The sequence below is a fragment of the Esox lucius genome, chromosome 7 (assembly GCF_011004845.1).
Source record: "Esox lucius isolate fEsoLuc1 chromosome 7, fEsoLuc1.pri, whole genome shotgun sequence".
NCBI classification, from domain to species: domain Eukaryota; kingdom Metazoa; phylum Chordata; class Actinopteri; order Esociformes; family Esocidae; genus Esox; species Esox lucius.
Window position 1 is genome coordinate 50334672 of NC_047575.1, and position 15307 is coordinate 50349978.

General features: G+C 46.2%; 1 protein-coding gene across 1 annotated transcript in view; it reads left to right on the forward strand.

Moving 5' to 3' along the window:
- si:dkey-71l1.1 (Porin3_Tom40 domain-containing protein) overlaps positions 1–15307 on the forward strand; it is a 33309-nt gene that overhangs the window by 1976 nt on the left and 16026 nt on the right. Inside the window, exons 2-4 of the mRNA XM_013132502.4 lie at positions 11378–11570; positions 14095–14162; positions 14315–14407. Of these exons, the coding sequence (XP_012987956.2) occupies positions 11390–11570; positions 14095–14162; positions 14315–14407 (342 nt within the window). The 5' untranslated portion in view covers positions 11378–11389. The remainder of the gene's footprint in view (positions 1–11377; positions 11571–14094; positions 14163–14314; positions 14408–15307) is intronic.

The window sequence follows — 15307 nt, forward strand, 5'->3', positions numbered from 1 at the left end:
TAGTACCTTCGGGCATAAAACAAAAATACCCTATGAAATTATAAGTAGACAAATGAAAATAAAATTAACTAAACATTTTTATCCTTTGCTACTATGTAGCTACCCACTTCATTCCTATCTGACAGCATGTGCACGTACAGTGGGGAGAACAAGTATTTGATACACTGCCGATTTTGCAGGTGATCCTACTTACAAAGCATGTAGAGGTCTGTAATTTTTATCACAGATACGCTTCAACTGTGAGTGACGGAATCTAAAACAGAAATCCAGAAAATCACATTGTATGATTTTTAAATAATTAATTTGCATTTTATTGCATGACATAAGTATTTGATCACCTACCAACCAGTAAGAATTCCGTCTCTCACAGACTTGTTCGTTTTTCTTTAAGAAGCCCTCCTGTTCTCCACTCATTACCTGTATTAACTGCACCTGTTTGAACTCGTTACCTGTATAAAAGACACCTGTCCACACACTCAATCAAACAGACTCCAACCTCTCCACAATGGCCAAGACCAGAGAGCTGTGTAAGGACATCAGGGATAAAATTGTAGACCTGCACAAGGCTGGGATGGGCTACAGGACAATAGGCTAGCAGCTTGGTGAGAAGGCAACAACTGTTGGCGCAATTATTAGAAAATGGAAGAAGTTCAAGATGACAGTCAATATCCCTCGATCTGGGGCTCCATGCAAGATCTCACCTCGTGGGGCATCAATGATCATTAGGAAGGTGAGGGATCAGCCCAGAACTCCAAATTTTGAGTTTTTTTTTTCTTCCTGTGAGCTAAGATTGGTTTTGAGCGATGGGAAAAACGTGGAGCAGAGCATAACCTTTGCTCGGTAAGCGATGATTGGGATTTCCATCATCTCTACTCCACTCACATACTCTGGCTGGTACCACTTTATATAATATTTTTTACTCTTCAAAAATTAAATATGTTTGTATTCAACGGGTGGCTTGCACAAATCTGTTTTTGTGTTCTATGTGTGACAAACCCAGAGTTGGGCAACAAACTATTAATCCATTAATTAACAAAGTTACAATTTTTGTGAACAATTTAATGTTTAAGTTAAAGCTGAAGGACGTAACTTTCAAAACAAATTTCCCCTGAAATCTCAGCTGTTGCTGGTGTGACGTCAGTTCACTCTTAAAACACCACACAGTATCTGTGCACACAGCTGTGTGTTCGGCTGATCCCAAAAAAATCTTCATCGACCAGGTGAATTGACATACGATTTATTTAAATATATCCTAAAATGTATGAAACAAAATTTATCTGATGTAACATACATGGGAAACGTGAAAATTGCCAGCTACTAGTCTAAACTCGTGTTGGTAATGTTTTCCGATTACATTAGTACTAGCTGGGCTAGTAAACAAAGCAAACAGCATGTACAGATGGCAGCTTGCCTGTACTTTATCCACAGAAAGTTAGCTAGTTAACCAAATTGGCCAGTCGTTTTTGCCTGGTACTTAGTTACAGCCAATTACTAACAACAGTATGAGGTTATTCTAGGCAACTAACATTGTGCTTGCTGGCAAGCTGATGTTATTAGAAGCTGGTAGTAGCAGCAAAACTTGCATACAATGTCTTCTGGATAGATGTACAGCCAGTAAATATAGCCATGTCTGGTCTGTCTGTATAGCTGGCCACATTGACACCAATAGGGCAATTACTAACAACAGTGTGAGGTTAGCTAGCGTTTTAGCTAACTTCACTTATTAAACAGAATCAAAACCATGTTTTCTCAGGTACTGTTACATTCTGAAATTCTTCAATTCATTTAAAATAAAATTGTCTAGCTTCTCTTGCTGCTTCATACACAAAATAAGAGTAGCCACTTCCTTATTTAGTTCAGCCTCAGCTCTTTGTTGGATACGTCAAATGCATCTCTTCCTGTGCGCAGGACAACATTTCCCGCCACTGCGAGAGCCAACTACTTTTTTCCTTAAGAGCAGTACATGGTATACAGAGCGGGCCTGGGACCATCTGATATGGTAGGAATTCATTCACAATGTAGATTAATAGAATAGCAATGTGTTACTGAATTTTTTTTTATGATTTTAAATGTTAAAATCATTATTGGACTGATTAACATCGGTTACATTTAACTTCTGTTAACTGAAGTCTGATAACCCAAAAACTTCATTAAATATAGGCTACTTTTAAAACCTTTGACAGTTTAAGCCAATTTGTGCTACAGTCCGGAGTGGGGAATGTGCACAAATGAAATGCTTGCTGTGCAGAATATCTAGATGCTAAGTCAAAAACACCCGGTAAACTATGACTCATGGTCTGTGTTTTTCACCATTGTCAGTCTCTCAACAGCCCAATTAGGTTGAGTACCATCTGCTTGGGGTTTTTGAAAACCCCTTAATGAAGAAGAAAATTGTGTGTCCTGTGACGTCGCCCGGCATGGCGCAGCCGGGGCCCCACCCTGGAGCCAGGCCCGGGGTTGGGGCTCGTTCGCGAGCGCCTGGTGGCCGGGCCTTTCCCCATGGGGCCCGGCCGGGCCAAGCCCGAACGAGCGACATGGGGCCGCCCTCCCGTGGGCTCACCACCCACAGGAGGGACCATAAGGGGCCGGTGCAGAGAGGATCGGGCGGCAGTCGAAGGCGGGGGCCTAGACAACCCGATCCCCGGACACGGAAACTAGCTCTAGGGACGTGGAATGTCACCTCGCTGGCGGGGAAGGAGCCTGAGATGGTGCGTGAGGTTGAGAGGTTCCGACTAGAGGTAGTCGGGATCACCTCTACGCACGGCTTGGGCTCTGGAACCACACTCCTTGAGAGAGGATGGACTCTTCACCACTCTGGAGTTGCCCATGGTGAGAGGCGGCGGGCTGGTGTGGGTTTGCTTATAGCTCCCCAGCTCTGCCGCCATGTGTTGGAGTTTACCCCGGTGAACGAGAGGGTCGTTTCCCTGCGCCTACGGGTCGGGGATAGGTCTCTCACTGTTGTTTGTGCCTACGGGCCGAACGGCAGTGCAGAGTACCCGACCTTCTTGGAGTCTCTGGGAGGGGTGCTGGAAAGTGCTCCGACTGGGGACTCTATCGTTCTACTGGGGGACTTCAACACCCACGTGGGCAACGACAGTGATACCTGGAGGGGCGTGATTGGGAGGAACGGCCCCCCTGATCTGAACCCGAGCGGTGTTCAGTTATTGGACTTCTGTGCTAGTCACAGTTTGTCCATAACGAACACCATGTTCAAGCATAAGGGTGTCCATCAGTGCACGTGGCACCAGGACACCCTAGGCCGCAGGTCGATGATCGACTTTGTTGTCGTTTCATCTGACCTGCGGCCATATGTCTTGGACACTCGGGTGAAGAGAGGGGCGGAGCTGTCAACTGATCACCACCTGGTTGTGAGTTGGATCCGATGGCGGGGGAGGAAGCTGGACAGACTCGGCAGGCCCAAGCGTACTGTAAGGGTCTGCTGGGAACGTCTGGCCGAGTCTCCTGTCAGAGAGATCTTTAACTCCCACCTCCGGCAGAGCTTTGACTGGATCCCGAGGGAGGCTGGAGATATTGAGTCCGAGTGGACCATGTTCTCCACCGCCATTGTCGAAGCGGCCACTCGGAGCTGTGGCCGTAAGGTCTCCGGTGCCTGTCGAGGCGGCAATCCCCGAACCCGGTGGTGGACACCGGAAGTAAGGGATGCTGTCAAGCTGAAGAAGGAGTCCTATCAGGCCTGGTTGGCTTGTGGGACTTCAGAGGCAGCTGACGGGTACCGACAGGCCACGCGGACTGCAGCCCGGGTGGTTGTGGAGGCAAAAACTCGGGCCTGGGAGGAGTTCGGTGAGGCCATGGAGAAGGACTATCGGCTGGCCTCGAAGAGATTCTGGCAAACCATCCGGCGCCTCAGGAGAGGGAAACAGTGCCCTACCAACGCTGTTTACAGTAGAGGTGGGCAGCTGTTGACCTCAACTGGGGATGTCGTCGGGCGGTGGAAGGAGTACTTCGAGGATCTCCTCAATCCCGCCGTCACGTCTTCCATTGAGGAAGCAGAGGATGAAGGCTCAGAGGTGGACTCGTCCATCACCCGGGCTGAAGTCACCGAGGTGGTTAAGAAACTCCTCGGTGGCAAGGCACCGGGGGTGGATGAGATCCGCCCTGAGTACCTCAAGTCTCTGGATGTTGTGGGGCTGTCTTGGCTGACACGCCTGTGCAACATCGCGTGGCAGTCGGGGACAGTGCCTCTGGGATGGCAGACCGGGGTGGTGGTCCCTCTTTATAAGAAGGGGGACCGGAGGGTGTGTTCCAACTATAGGGGGATCACACTTCTCAGCCTCCCCGGGAAAGTCTATGCCAGGGTTCTGGAGAGGAGAATACGGCCGATAGTAGAACCTCGGATTCAGGAGGAACAGTGTGGTTTTCGTCCAGGCCGTGGAACACTGGACCAGCTCTATACCCTCTACAGGGTGATGGAGGGTTCATGGGAGTTTGCCCAACCAGTCCACATGTGTTTTGTGGATTTGGAGAAGGCATTCGACTGTGTCCCTCGCGGCATCCTGTGGAGAGTGCTTCGGGAATATGGGGTCCTGGGTCCTTTGCTAAGGGCTGTCAGGTCCCTGTACGACCGAAGCAGGAGCTTGGTCCGCATTGCCGGCAGTAAGTCAGACTTGTTCCCTGTGCATGTTGGACTCCGGCAGGGCTGCCCTTTGTCACCGGTTCTGTTCGTAATTTTTATGGACAGAATTTCTAGACGCAGCCAGGGGCCGGAGGGTGTCAGGTTTGGGGACCACACGATTTCGTCTCTGCTCTTTGCGGATGATGTTGTCGTGTTGGCCCCTTCAAGCCAGGACCTTCAGCATGCACTTGGACGGTTTGCAGCCGAGTGTGAAGCGGTGGGGATGAAAATCAGTACCTCCAAATCCGAGGCCATGGTCCTCAGTCGGAAAAGGGTGGCTTGCCCACTTCAGGTTGGTGGAGAGTGCCTGCCTCAAGTGGAGGAGTTTAAGTATCTAGGGGTCCTGTTCACGAGTGAGGGAAGGATGGAACGGGAGATTGACAGACGGATCGGTGCAGCTTCTGCAGTAATGCGGTCGATGTATCGGTCTGTCGTGGTGAAGAAAGAGCTGAGCCGCAAGGCGAAGCTCTCGATTTACCGGTCAATCTACGTTCCTACTCTCACCTATGGTCATGAGCTTTGGGTCATGACCGAAAGGACAAGATCCCGGATACAGGCGGCCGAAATGAGCTTTCTCCGCAGGGTGGCTGGGCGATCCCTTAGAGATAGGGTGAGAAGCTAGGTCACCCGGGAGGAGCTCAGAGTAGAGCCGCTGCTCCTCCACATCGAGAGGGGTCAGCTGAGGTGGCTTGGGCATCTGTTTCGGATGCCTCCGGAACGCCTTCCTGGGAAGGTGTTCCGGTCCCGTCCCACCGGGAAGAGACCCCGGGGAAGACCTAGGACACGCTGGAGGGACTATGTCTCCCGGCTGGCCTGGGAACGACTCGGTGTCCCCCCGGAAGAGCTGGAGGAAGTGTCTGGGGAGAGGGAAGTCTGGGCATCCCTGCTTAGACTGCTGCCCCCGCGACCCGGCCCCGGATAAGCGGAAGATGATGCAATGCAAAAAAAAAAAAAAAAAAAAAAACCATCTGCTTGGTGAGCAAATGAGGTACTTCTTTTCAGGTGAAGAGGAGGGGGCCTTGTAGATCACGGACATTAGCCAAAATGCTTCTGTTATCAAAAGATGAACTTCGTAGAAAAAAACTGTAAGTCTTTTAGTTATACCATTCGGGTAATATTATGCTTGCTCATATTGCCTAATGAATGGCCAGGTCAGAGGCGTCCGCCCTGCCAGAGAAGTTGCTGGAACGCGGCGGAACAAGGAAATCCCCTACGCCGATTACCTCCCCCAGGTGATGCCAGCCCAATATGCGCTGCCCTATCAGACCCCCCGCCCACAATCGGCATTGGCATGACCAGGGCTCAAACCCATTTTGCGATGCTGTAATGTACTGAAATTTTATATTGCAATTTTCAGATTTTTTATTAGACCATGCCTAAACATTTCAATTAAACTTACACAAGACAATAACTGTGCCGCGCATCAAAAATGGGCATAGCGTAGGCCAGTCAACAACATGAAAATACTCAGCGTAAGATGGGTTTTTTACTTCTGTGCCCCTGAGAGTACAGTCCCACATTGTATTTAGAATGTTCAGTGACGTCGCTTAACATCCAGATTCAAACTGTGCTTTCGTACGTGGGCTGGCCAGAGTCGGACACATTCAGCACTGTCATATATCACAACTATGCAGTGTTTTCAACCTCATAATGTTTATTTTAGGTTTCAGACATTTCAATACGCATAAGCACAAGTAAAATAATACATTTGGAGTTTGTCAAATACACACTGATGGCTGTGGAAGCAGCAATAACAATCTATTCAAATATAATTTGCCGAAGTGTTATTCATATCAGACAAACATAGGTGGAAGTAACTATTATGTTTACTCTGTTCTTCTCACAGTTCACCGGCCACTTTCTTGTATGTTTTTGGACAATGTACATTGTTTCTTTCTGTATCTAAACTGCATTGCATGTTTTATTTTGTGCAAATAAACCTTTAACATTTATCGGTTCGCTTGATTTTTCAGAACATTTTAACCAAATGCTTTCAAAAAGTGGTGGGGACAAAATCAGCCATTTTAAAAAGTCGTGGGGACATTTCCCCAGCGTAAATGACACCTATGGTTGACAGTAAATAATATTTTGCCCAAATCATTGGATGCTTTAATATAATCATGTCAGTCATTTGTTTAAAACTTTTATAATAATACGTTTTATTTTTAGGCGCCTTTCTAAGCACTCAAGTTCACCATACAAGACACAAATCTCAATAAAGATAAAAACAAACAGAACAATGCTAAAAGCAGATAAATCGTGATGATGTACGTTGCTATAAGCAAATGAAAAGTGATCATGTTGAATATGCCAGTGTGAAAAGAGGAGTTTTCATACTGGTTTTGAAAATGGAAAGCGAGTTGATGTTACGAATGTCTGCTGGAACAGAATTCCAGGGGCGAGGGGCAGAGCAGCTGAAGGCTCTAAACCCCATAGTGGTCAAACAGGCAGGAGGTACAGTGAGGTGAATAGAAGAAGACCTGAGAGTACGGGTGGATATGTTGATATGAAGGAGGTCAGTGAGGTACAGAGGAGTGAGGTTGTGAATGGTCTTAAAGGTGAGGAGTAGAATCTTAAAATCAATGAGGTACTTTACAGGGATCCCATGTAGCTGCTGAAGAACAGGAGTGATGTGATTAATAGATGTTCTGGTGATGATACGAGCAGCAGAGTTCTGAACCAGTTGAAGTTTTTATATAAGTTTGAGAGAAAGACCAAAGAGAAGGGAGTTACAGTAATCGATACGGGAAGTAACCAGGGTGTGAGCGAGAATGGCTGTACTAGTGGTTGTGAGAGACGGACGGGGAGGCTTGATGTTATGTAAATGGAAGTATGCAGACCGAGTCACATTATTAATGTGAGCTTGAAATTAAAGTGTGCTGTTGAGGATGACACCCAGACTCTTAACCTGAGGGGAGGGAGAAACTGAGGAGTTATCAATGGAAAGCAAGAAACTATCATGTTTTGTCAGAGTGGATTTGGTGCCAATGAGGAGAACCTCAGTTTAAGGAAGTTGCAGGAAAACCAGGATTTGATTTCCGTTAAGCAGAGGGGGAGGTAGGTGGGAGGGTAGAGTTAGGTTTAGTTGACATGTATAGCTGGGTGTCATTCAAATGGATATTGAATTTACAAAATATATGACCAAGAGGAAGTAGATAGATGATAAACAGTAAGGGACAGAGCCCTGGGGAACACCGGTAATGACAGGAGAAGGATGCGATTTGAATGTTCTGAGTTGGATGAATTGAGTGCAACCAAAGAGAGGATTTAAACCAGTCCAAAGGTGTGTCAGTTATACCAATAGAGACTAGTCTGTCAGGGAGGATGTTATGAGAGATGGTATCAAAGGCCGCACTCAGATCAAGGAGGATGAGAATGGTTAATAGTCCAGAGTCAGCTGCCATGAGAAGATCATTAGTGACTTTTACTAGTGCTGTTTCAGTGCAATGGCAGGGGCTGAAGCCAGATTGGAATTCTTCATATAGGTTATTGTCAGACGTGTGCATGAACCTGAGATGCAACAGTTTTTTCTAGGATTTTAGATAGAAAAGGTTAGAAATAGGACGGAGGTTATAAATGGCATTTATTCGGGAGGAGAGGGTAAGCAGGCTTTTATCAGGGTGGTAGGTAGAGGGTCTAGCTGACAGGTAGTTGGCTTTGACTTTTCAATAAGGTCAGATATTTCAGCAGCAGAAAAAAGGAACCGTGAAACTCGAAAATGCATGAGAAAGAGGGGCTGAGAGACCTGAGAGAGACAGACTGTGAGAGGTAGTAGTTGTCAGTTGCTGGTGGATCTTATGAACCTTGGCGTTAAAACATGACATTAGAGAGTTGCAATAGGCATTTGAGTACAGATGAGGTGCAAGAAGTCCGGTGTGCGTAAAATGTTGTTGACCATGGAGAACAGGGCTCTGGTGTGTCCTTCACCTGAACTAATTAAACCTGCATAATAAGTGGATTTGGCTGGAGAAAGAGCGTCCTTGTAATTTAGAATGTGGTCCTTATACATTTCTTGGTGCACAATTAGTCCCATTTTCTTGTTCTAAGCGACAACCTTTTACTTTGATCTGGCGTAGTTCAGATGTAAACTATGGGGCAGAATGGGTAAAGAAAACAGTCCGGGTTTTTAAAGGGTCCAGAGAATAAAAAATATTATGTAGTCTATCATTGTAATGAGAAACCAGTTCATCAGGGGTGGATAAACAGTTTATACTGGGGAGGCAGTCGTTATGACGAGAGAGGACGTTTAAGTTAATGTCCTTAATGTTACGGAATGAGATGACATGTAGCAGTTTTATTTTGTCCAGTGTTAAGTTAATATTAAAAGATATTAACATGTGATCAGAGATGGGAAGATCATCTGCAGTATAACCAGTTGGAGTAACACCAGAGCAGCATATCAAGTCCAAAACATGACTGTTGCAGTGTTGTAGAAATTGACAGACGCATTAATGTGATAATGGTTTCTATAACCCAACTCAAAGCACATCAAAAAACTGACAGGGCAAGCCCAAAGTAAAGTGAAAAGCCTCCAAAACAGAACACGCAGACAAAGCTGGAACGATACAATACACATACGCATAGAATAGTCATACTCACAGCACAGTGACATGGAAATAATAACCAACACAGCACTGAGGAAACGGCCATATATACAGGCATGAAAATCAGTGAGAATGGGAAACAGGTGGGCGACAATATGGGGACAGTCCGGGGTGAAGGTGATTAGCTGGATCAGTGGTGCCTAGCAGGCTGGTGACGTAGACCTCTGGAACAGTGGTGCCTAGCAGGCTGGTGACGTAGACCTCTGGAACAGTGGTGCCTAGCAGGCTGGTGACGTAGACCTCTGGAACAGTGGTGCCTAGCAGGCTGGTGACGTAGACCTCCGGATCAGTGGTGCCTAGCAGGCTGGTGACGTAGACCTCTGGAACAGTGGTGCCTAGCAGGCTGGTGACGTAGACCTCCAGAACAGTGGTGCCTAGCAGGCTGTTGTTTGCTCCTTGGGGTTTAAGGCCGGGTGTCTCTGTAAAGCACTTTGTGACAACTGCTGCTGTAAAAAGGGCTTTATAAATAAATTTGATTGATTGATGTAGACCTCCGGAACAGTGGTGCCTAGAAGGCTGGTGACGTAGACCTCCGTGGTGCCTAGAAGGCTGGTGACGTAGACCTCCGGATCAGTGGTGCATAGAAGGCTGGTGACGTAGACCTCCGTGGTGCCTAGAAGGCTGGTGACGTAGACCTCCGGATCAGTGGTGCCTAGAAGGCTGGTGACGTAGACCTCCGGATCAGTGGTGCCTAGAAGGCTGGTGACGTAGACCTCCGGATCAGTGGTGCCTAGAAGGCTGGTGACGTAGACCTCCGGATCAGTGCTGCCTAGAAGGCTGGTGACGTAGACCTCCGTGGTGCCTAGAAGGCTGGTGACGTAGACCTCCGGATCAGTGGTGCCTAGAAGGCTGGAGACGTAGACCTCCGGATCAGTGGTGCCTAGAAGGCTGGTGACGTAGACCTCCAGATCAGTGGTGCCTAGAAGGCTGGTGACGTAGACCTCCGGATCAGTGGTGCCTAGAAGGCTTGTGACGTAGACCTCCGGATCAGTGGTGCCTAGAAGGCTGGTGACGTAGACCTCCGGATCAGTGGTGTCTAGAAGGCTGGTGATGTAGACCTCCGGATCAGTGGTGTCTAGAAGGCTGGTGACGTAGACCTCCGTGGTGCCTAGAAGGCTGGTGACGTAGACCTCCGGAGTTGGTGCAGTGGAGGAGCACCTGGGCCGGAGGGATTCGTGACAATGACCTTTGGAGTGAGTGGGAAAGTTAATATGTTGCTCCAATCCAAAACTGTCCAGGTAAAATCCCTTGTATAAGATTTAATGACATTATCCATATGTATATTAAAATCCCCCAACAATATTATGTTAGGGGAAAGTGAGCAGATATGGGTAAGAAAAGCGCTGAATTCGTTTATAAAATCCTTATTGGGTTTGGGTGGACGATAGACAGTGGCTACGATTGTAGGAGTAGGCCCATTCAGCTGTAGGGCGATGGATTCAAATGAAGCATGAACAGGCACAGAGACAGGAGTAACTTTCCAGTTATCACAATATAACATGGCGAGACCTCCCCCTCAGTCTGAGTCACGGGGTTGACAGATGTAAACAAACCCAGGAGTACATTCATCTGTAGGAAGTCGTTAGGTTGTTGCCATGTTAAAGTCAAGACGGCCAGTAGGCTGTGGCCGAGTGGCCTGGCTCTCACAGGGTTTGCTGGTTGACCCATTATGTGCTGTGAAAACATGGCATGTTGTGCTATTCTAATAGCAATGTGTATCATTTGCTTAGGCATCACGTAATGGTTTCGTCCGATCAACCCAACAGATCCCTGATAAAATAAAACAACAGTCCAGGGAAGCAAATACTCACAACTGAAAGAATTGAAGTTGGTACGATGCCATTGACTTACTATAAATACGGGGCGGTAAGACTCCGTATTGTAAACAAACTGAGCATGGCATTATTGTTATTTTTAACAATACCAGAATAATGTTGCCTTTTATTTTTCATAACTGGAAACACATCTTGTTGATAGTTTACTCCTCCCTCCGCACCTGAGCCCCTCCTTAAGTCCTTGGTTCCAAATGTATAGTTGAAACAGGAAAGTCCAGAGCCAACATTACTAGAAATCGCCTGTGTAGCCCTGGTACCGGGGTAAATCACCAGCAGAAATGCGTCATTTGTGTGTTTGTTTCTAGGCGTGAGCCCTAATGGGCAGTGTTCTGGCCTTGTCTGGTGCTGGCCGTCAGAACTGGCCTTTCTCCTCGGAAACACCCCCTCCCCAGTGGGACACACCCCCTGCTTACTGGGACACACCCCCTCGCTGGGAGAGACGGGACGGACGCCTTCCCAACCCAGGGAGCTTCCACGCTCTGCATCGCAGCTGCAAGGGTAATACTACCACTGATGAACTACTGGATCTACCCATGTGTTTTTTCAGGGCCGATACCGATTATTAGTGATCAAGGAGTCCAGTGACCGATGTTTGGGGCCGATATACAGTGGGGAGGACAAGTATTTGAAACACTGCCGATTTTACAGGTTTTCCTACTTACAAGGCATGTAGTGGTCTGTAATTTTTATCATAGGTACACTTCAACTGTGAGAGACAGAATCTAAAAAAAAAAAATCCAGAAAATCACATTGTATTATTTTTAAATAATGAATTTGCATTTTATTGCACCCCCTGCTCAGCACATTGCAGCACAAAAGCATTGGAAAGCCTTGTTGTGTAAGTTGGTTCCAATTCTATGAACATAATTGCGTTATGCTTAGTATATGACCAGTCTTGGTATAGGTGACGAGCAAGAATTAACGTTATGTCAAGTTTTTTGCTAGTCCGCTGACTAAATTAATGTTAAAAAACAAACTTTTTAAAGTTACAGTAGCTATTGCATTCAAACAACGTTAGCTAATTAATTCAAGACTCAGCATAAGCTACTGGTGTAAAACTCACAATCATGTACAGATGTGCTCATAAGTTTGCATACCCTGGCAGAAATTGTGAAATTCTGGCATTGATTTTGAAAATGAGATCATCCAAAAAAAAACGGTATTTTTTTTAAGGACAGTGATGATATGAAGCCATTTATTATCACATAGTTGTTTGGCTCCTTTTTAAATCATAATAACAGAAATCACCCAAATGGTCCTGATCAAAAGTTTACAAACCCTTGAATGTTTGGCCTTGTTACAGACACACAAGGTGACACACACAGGTGAAATGGCAATTAAAGGTGCATTTCCCACACTTGTGGCTTTTCAAATTGCAATTTGTGTCTGTGTATAAATAGTCAATAAGTTTATCTCTTACATGGATGCACTGAGCAGGCTAGATACTGAGCCATGGGGAGCAGAGAAGAACTGTCAAAAGACCTGCATATCAAGGTAATAGAACTTGATAAAGATGGAAAAGTATCTAAAAAGATATCCAAAACCTTGCAAATACCAGTCAGTACTGTTCAATCACTTACAAAGAAGTGGAACATTTTGGGATCTCTTGATACCAAGCCAAGGTCAGCTAGAAAGATTTCTGCCACAACTGCCAGAAGAATTGTTAGGGAAAAGAAAAAAAAACACAGGTAACCTCAGGAGAAATTCAGCCTGCTCTGGAAAAAGATGGTGTGGTTGTTTCAAGGAGCACAATACGACGATACTTGAACAAAAATGAGCTGCATGCTTGAGTTGCCAGAAAGAATCCTTTTCTGTGTCAATGCAACAGAAAAGCCTGGTTACAATATGCCCGACAACACCTTGACACACCTCATAGCTTCTGACACACTGTAATTTGGAGTGACGAGACCAAAATAGAGCTTTATGGTCACAACCATAAGCACTATGTTTGGAGAGGGGTCAACAAGGCCTATAGAGAACAAAATACCATCCCCACTGTGAAGCAAGGTGGTGGCTCATTGATGTTTTAGGGGTGTGTGAGCTCTAAAGGCACAGGAAATTTTGTGAAAGTTGATGGCAAAATGAATGCAGCATGTTATCCGAAAATACTGGCAGACAATTTGCATTCTTCTGCACAAAAGATGCACATGAGACGCTCTTGGACTTTCCAGTACGACAATGATCCTAAGCACAAGGCCAAGTTGACCCTCCAGTGGTTTCAGCAGAAAATGGTAAAGGTTCTGTCTACACGTACAGTTTAGGTTAATTGATTAAAAGAAACAGGGGGAAAAAAACGCAGAGTGCAGACAAAAACACAGACAACAGACAAAACAAGACACTCACAGATCAAACAAGACAAAGTACATTTCCTTAAACATCAACATACATTTCCTGGTTGATGTTGGGCTTGGTGAGGTTTGTGCTGTCCCCTAGGTGTAAAGCAAACCTAGGGGACAGCACAGGTGTACTGCTAATATGCTATTAATGCTGCTACTACCACCAATAGATGACGACTACTACTACAGTACTACTACAGTACTACTGCTACTACTATTGTTATGCTACTATTCCAACCCAGGGAGCTGCAGGGGTAATAATACCACTACAGTACTACTACCATTAATATACTACTGCTATACTACTAATATACTACAGCTATACTACTAATTTACTATTAATGCTGCTACTACAACCACTACAAGACTACAGTACTATTACTGCTACAACTACTATGAGACGACTAATCCCCGTTCCGGGAGCTTCCACACCCTGCATCACCGCTGAAGAGTAATATTACTACTACTAAACTACTTCTACTAAACTGCTACTACTATACTACTACTTTTGACTGGAACACAGCATGGGATTGAACCTGGGATGTTGCTGACACTGGATTGACTGTCAACATTAAAAACTCAAGGGTTTCAAAAGAGAGAGACATTTCTAACCTCAGTAGAGACAGTTATCCTCCTGATAAGCGGATATGGATGAATTCCACCTCATTTTGTTCTCTGTTTCCTAGATGTGTTTCCACAGCAGATTGAGGGAGTCAAGATGACTGTCAACAAAACGCTCAGCAGCTTCTTCAAGGTTAATAAGAGTTTATATCGTACTTGGGTTTTAATGGTGCTCACACATCCACGAACACAGGCATCCACATATGCAAACACATCCAGAAAGATATAAACTGCTTATGATGATGCCTTTCTGTTTAATGAAATCTGTATTGTGTGTCCATTCAGGCCAGTCATACCCTTCACCTCAGTGCAGTGAGTCCATCCCAGTATCGCTTCCACGTGGAGCATCGGCATGTAGACAGCCACGGCAAAGACTCGGTCAGTCCTCCACCCAGCCGTTTTATGTGTGAACTAGTGGTTGCCTGGAAAGACTCGGTCAGTCCTCCACCCAGCCGTTTTATGTGTGAACTAGTGGTTGCCTGGAAAGACTCGGTCAGTCCTCCACCCAGCCGTTTTATATGTGAACCAGTGGTTGCATGGAAAGACCCGGTCAGTCCTCCACCCAGCCGTTTTATGTGTGAACTAGTGGTTGCCTGGAAAGACTCGGTCAGTCCTCCACCCAGCCGTTTTATATGTGAACCAGTGGTTGCATGGAAAGACCCGGTCAGTCCTCCACCCAGCCGTTTTATATGTGAACCAGTGGTTGCCTGGAAAGACTTGGTCAGTCCTCCACCCAGCCGTTTTATATGTGAACCAGTGGTTGCCTGGAAAGACTCGGTCAGTCCTCCACCCAGCCGTTTTATATGTGAACCAGTGGTTGCATGGAAAGACTCGGTCAGTCCTCCACCCAGCCGTTTTATATGTGAACCAGTGGTTGCATGGAAAGTTTCGGTCAGTCCTCCACCCAGCCGTTTTATATGTGAACCAGTGGTTGCATGGAAAGACTCGGTCAGTCCTCCACCCAGCTGTTTTATATGTGAACCAGTGGTTGCATGGAAAGACTCGGTCAGTCCTCCACCCAGCCGTTTTATATGTGAACCAGTGGTTGCCTGGAAAGACTTGGTCAGTCCTCCACCCAGCCGTTTTATATGTGAACCAGTGGTTGCATGGAAAGACTCGGTCAGTCCTCCACCCAGCCGTTTTATATGTGAACCAGTGGTTGCATGGAAAGGCTCGGTCAGTCCTCCACCCAGCCGTTTTATATGTGAACCAGTGGTTGCATGGAAAGACCCGGTCAGTCCTCCACCCAGCCGTTTTATTTGTGAACTAGTGGTTGCA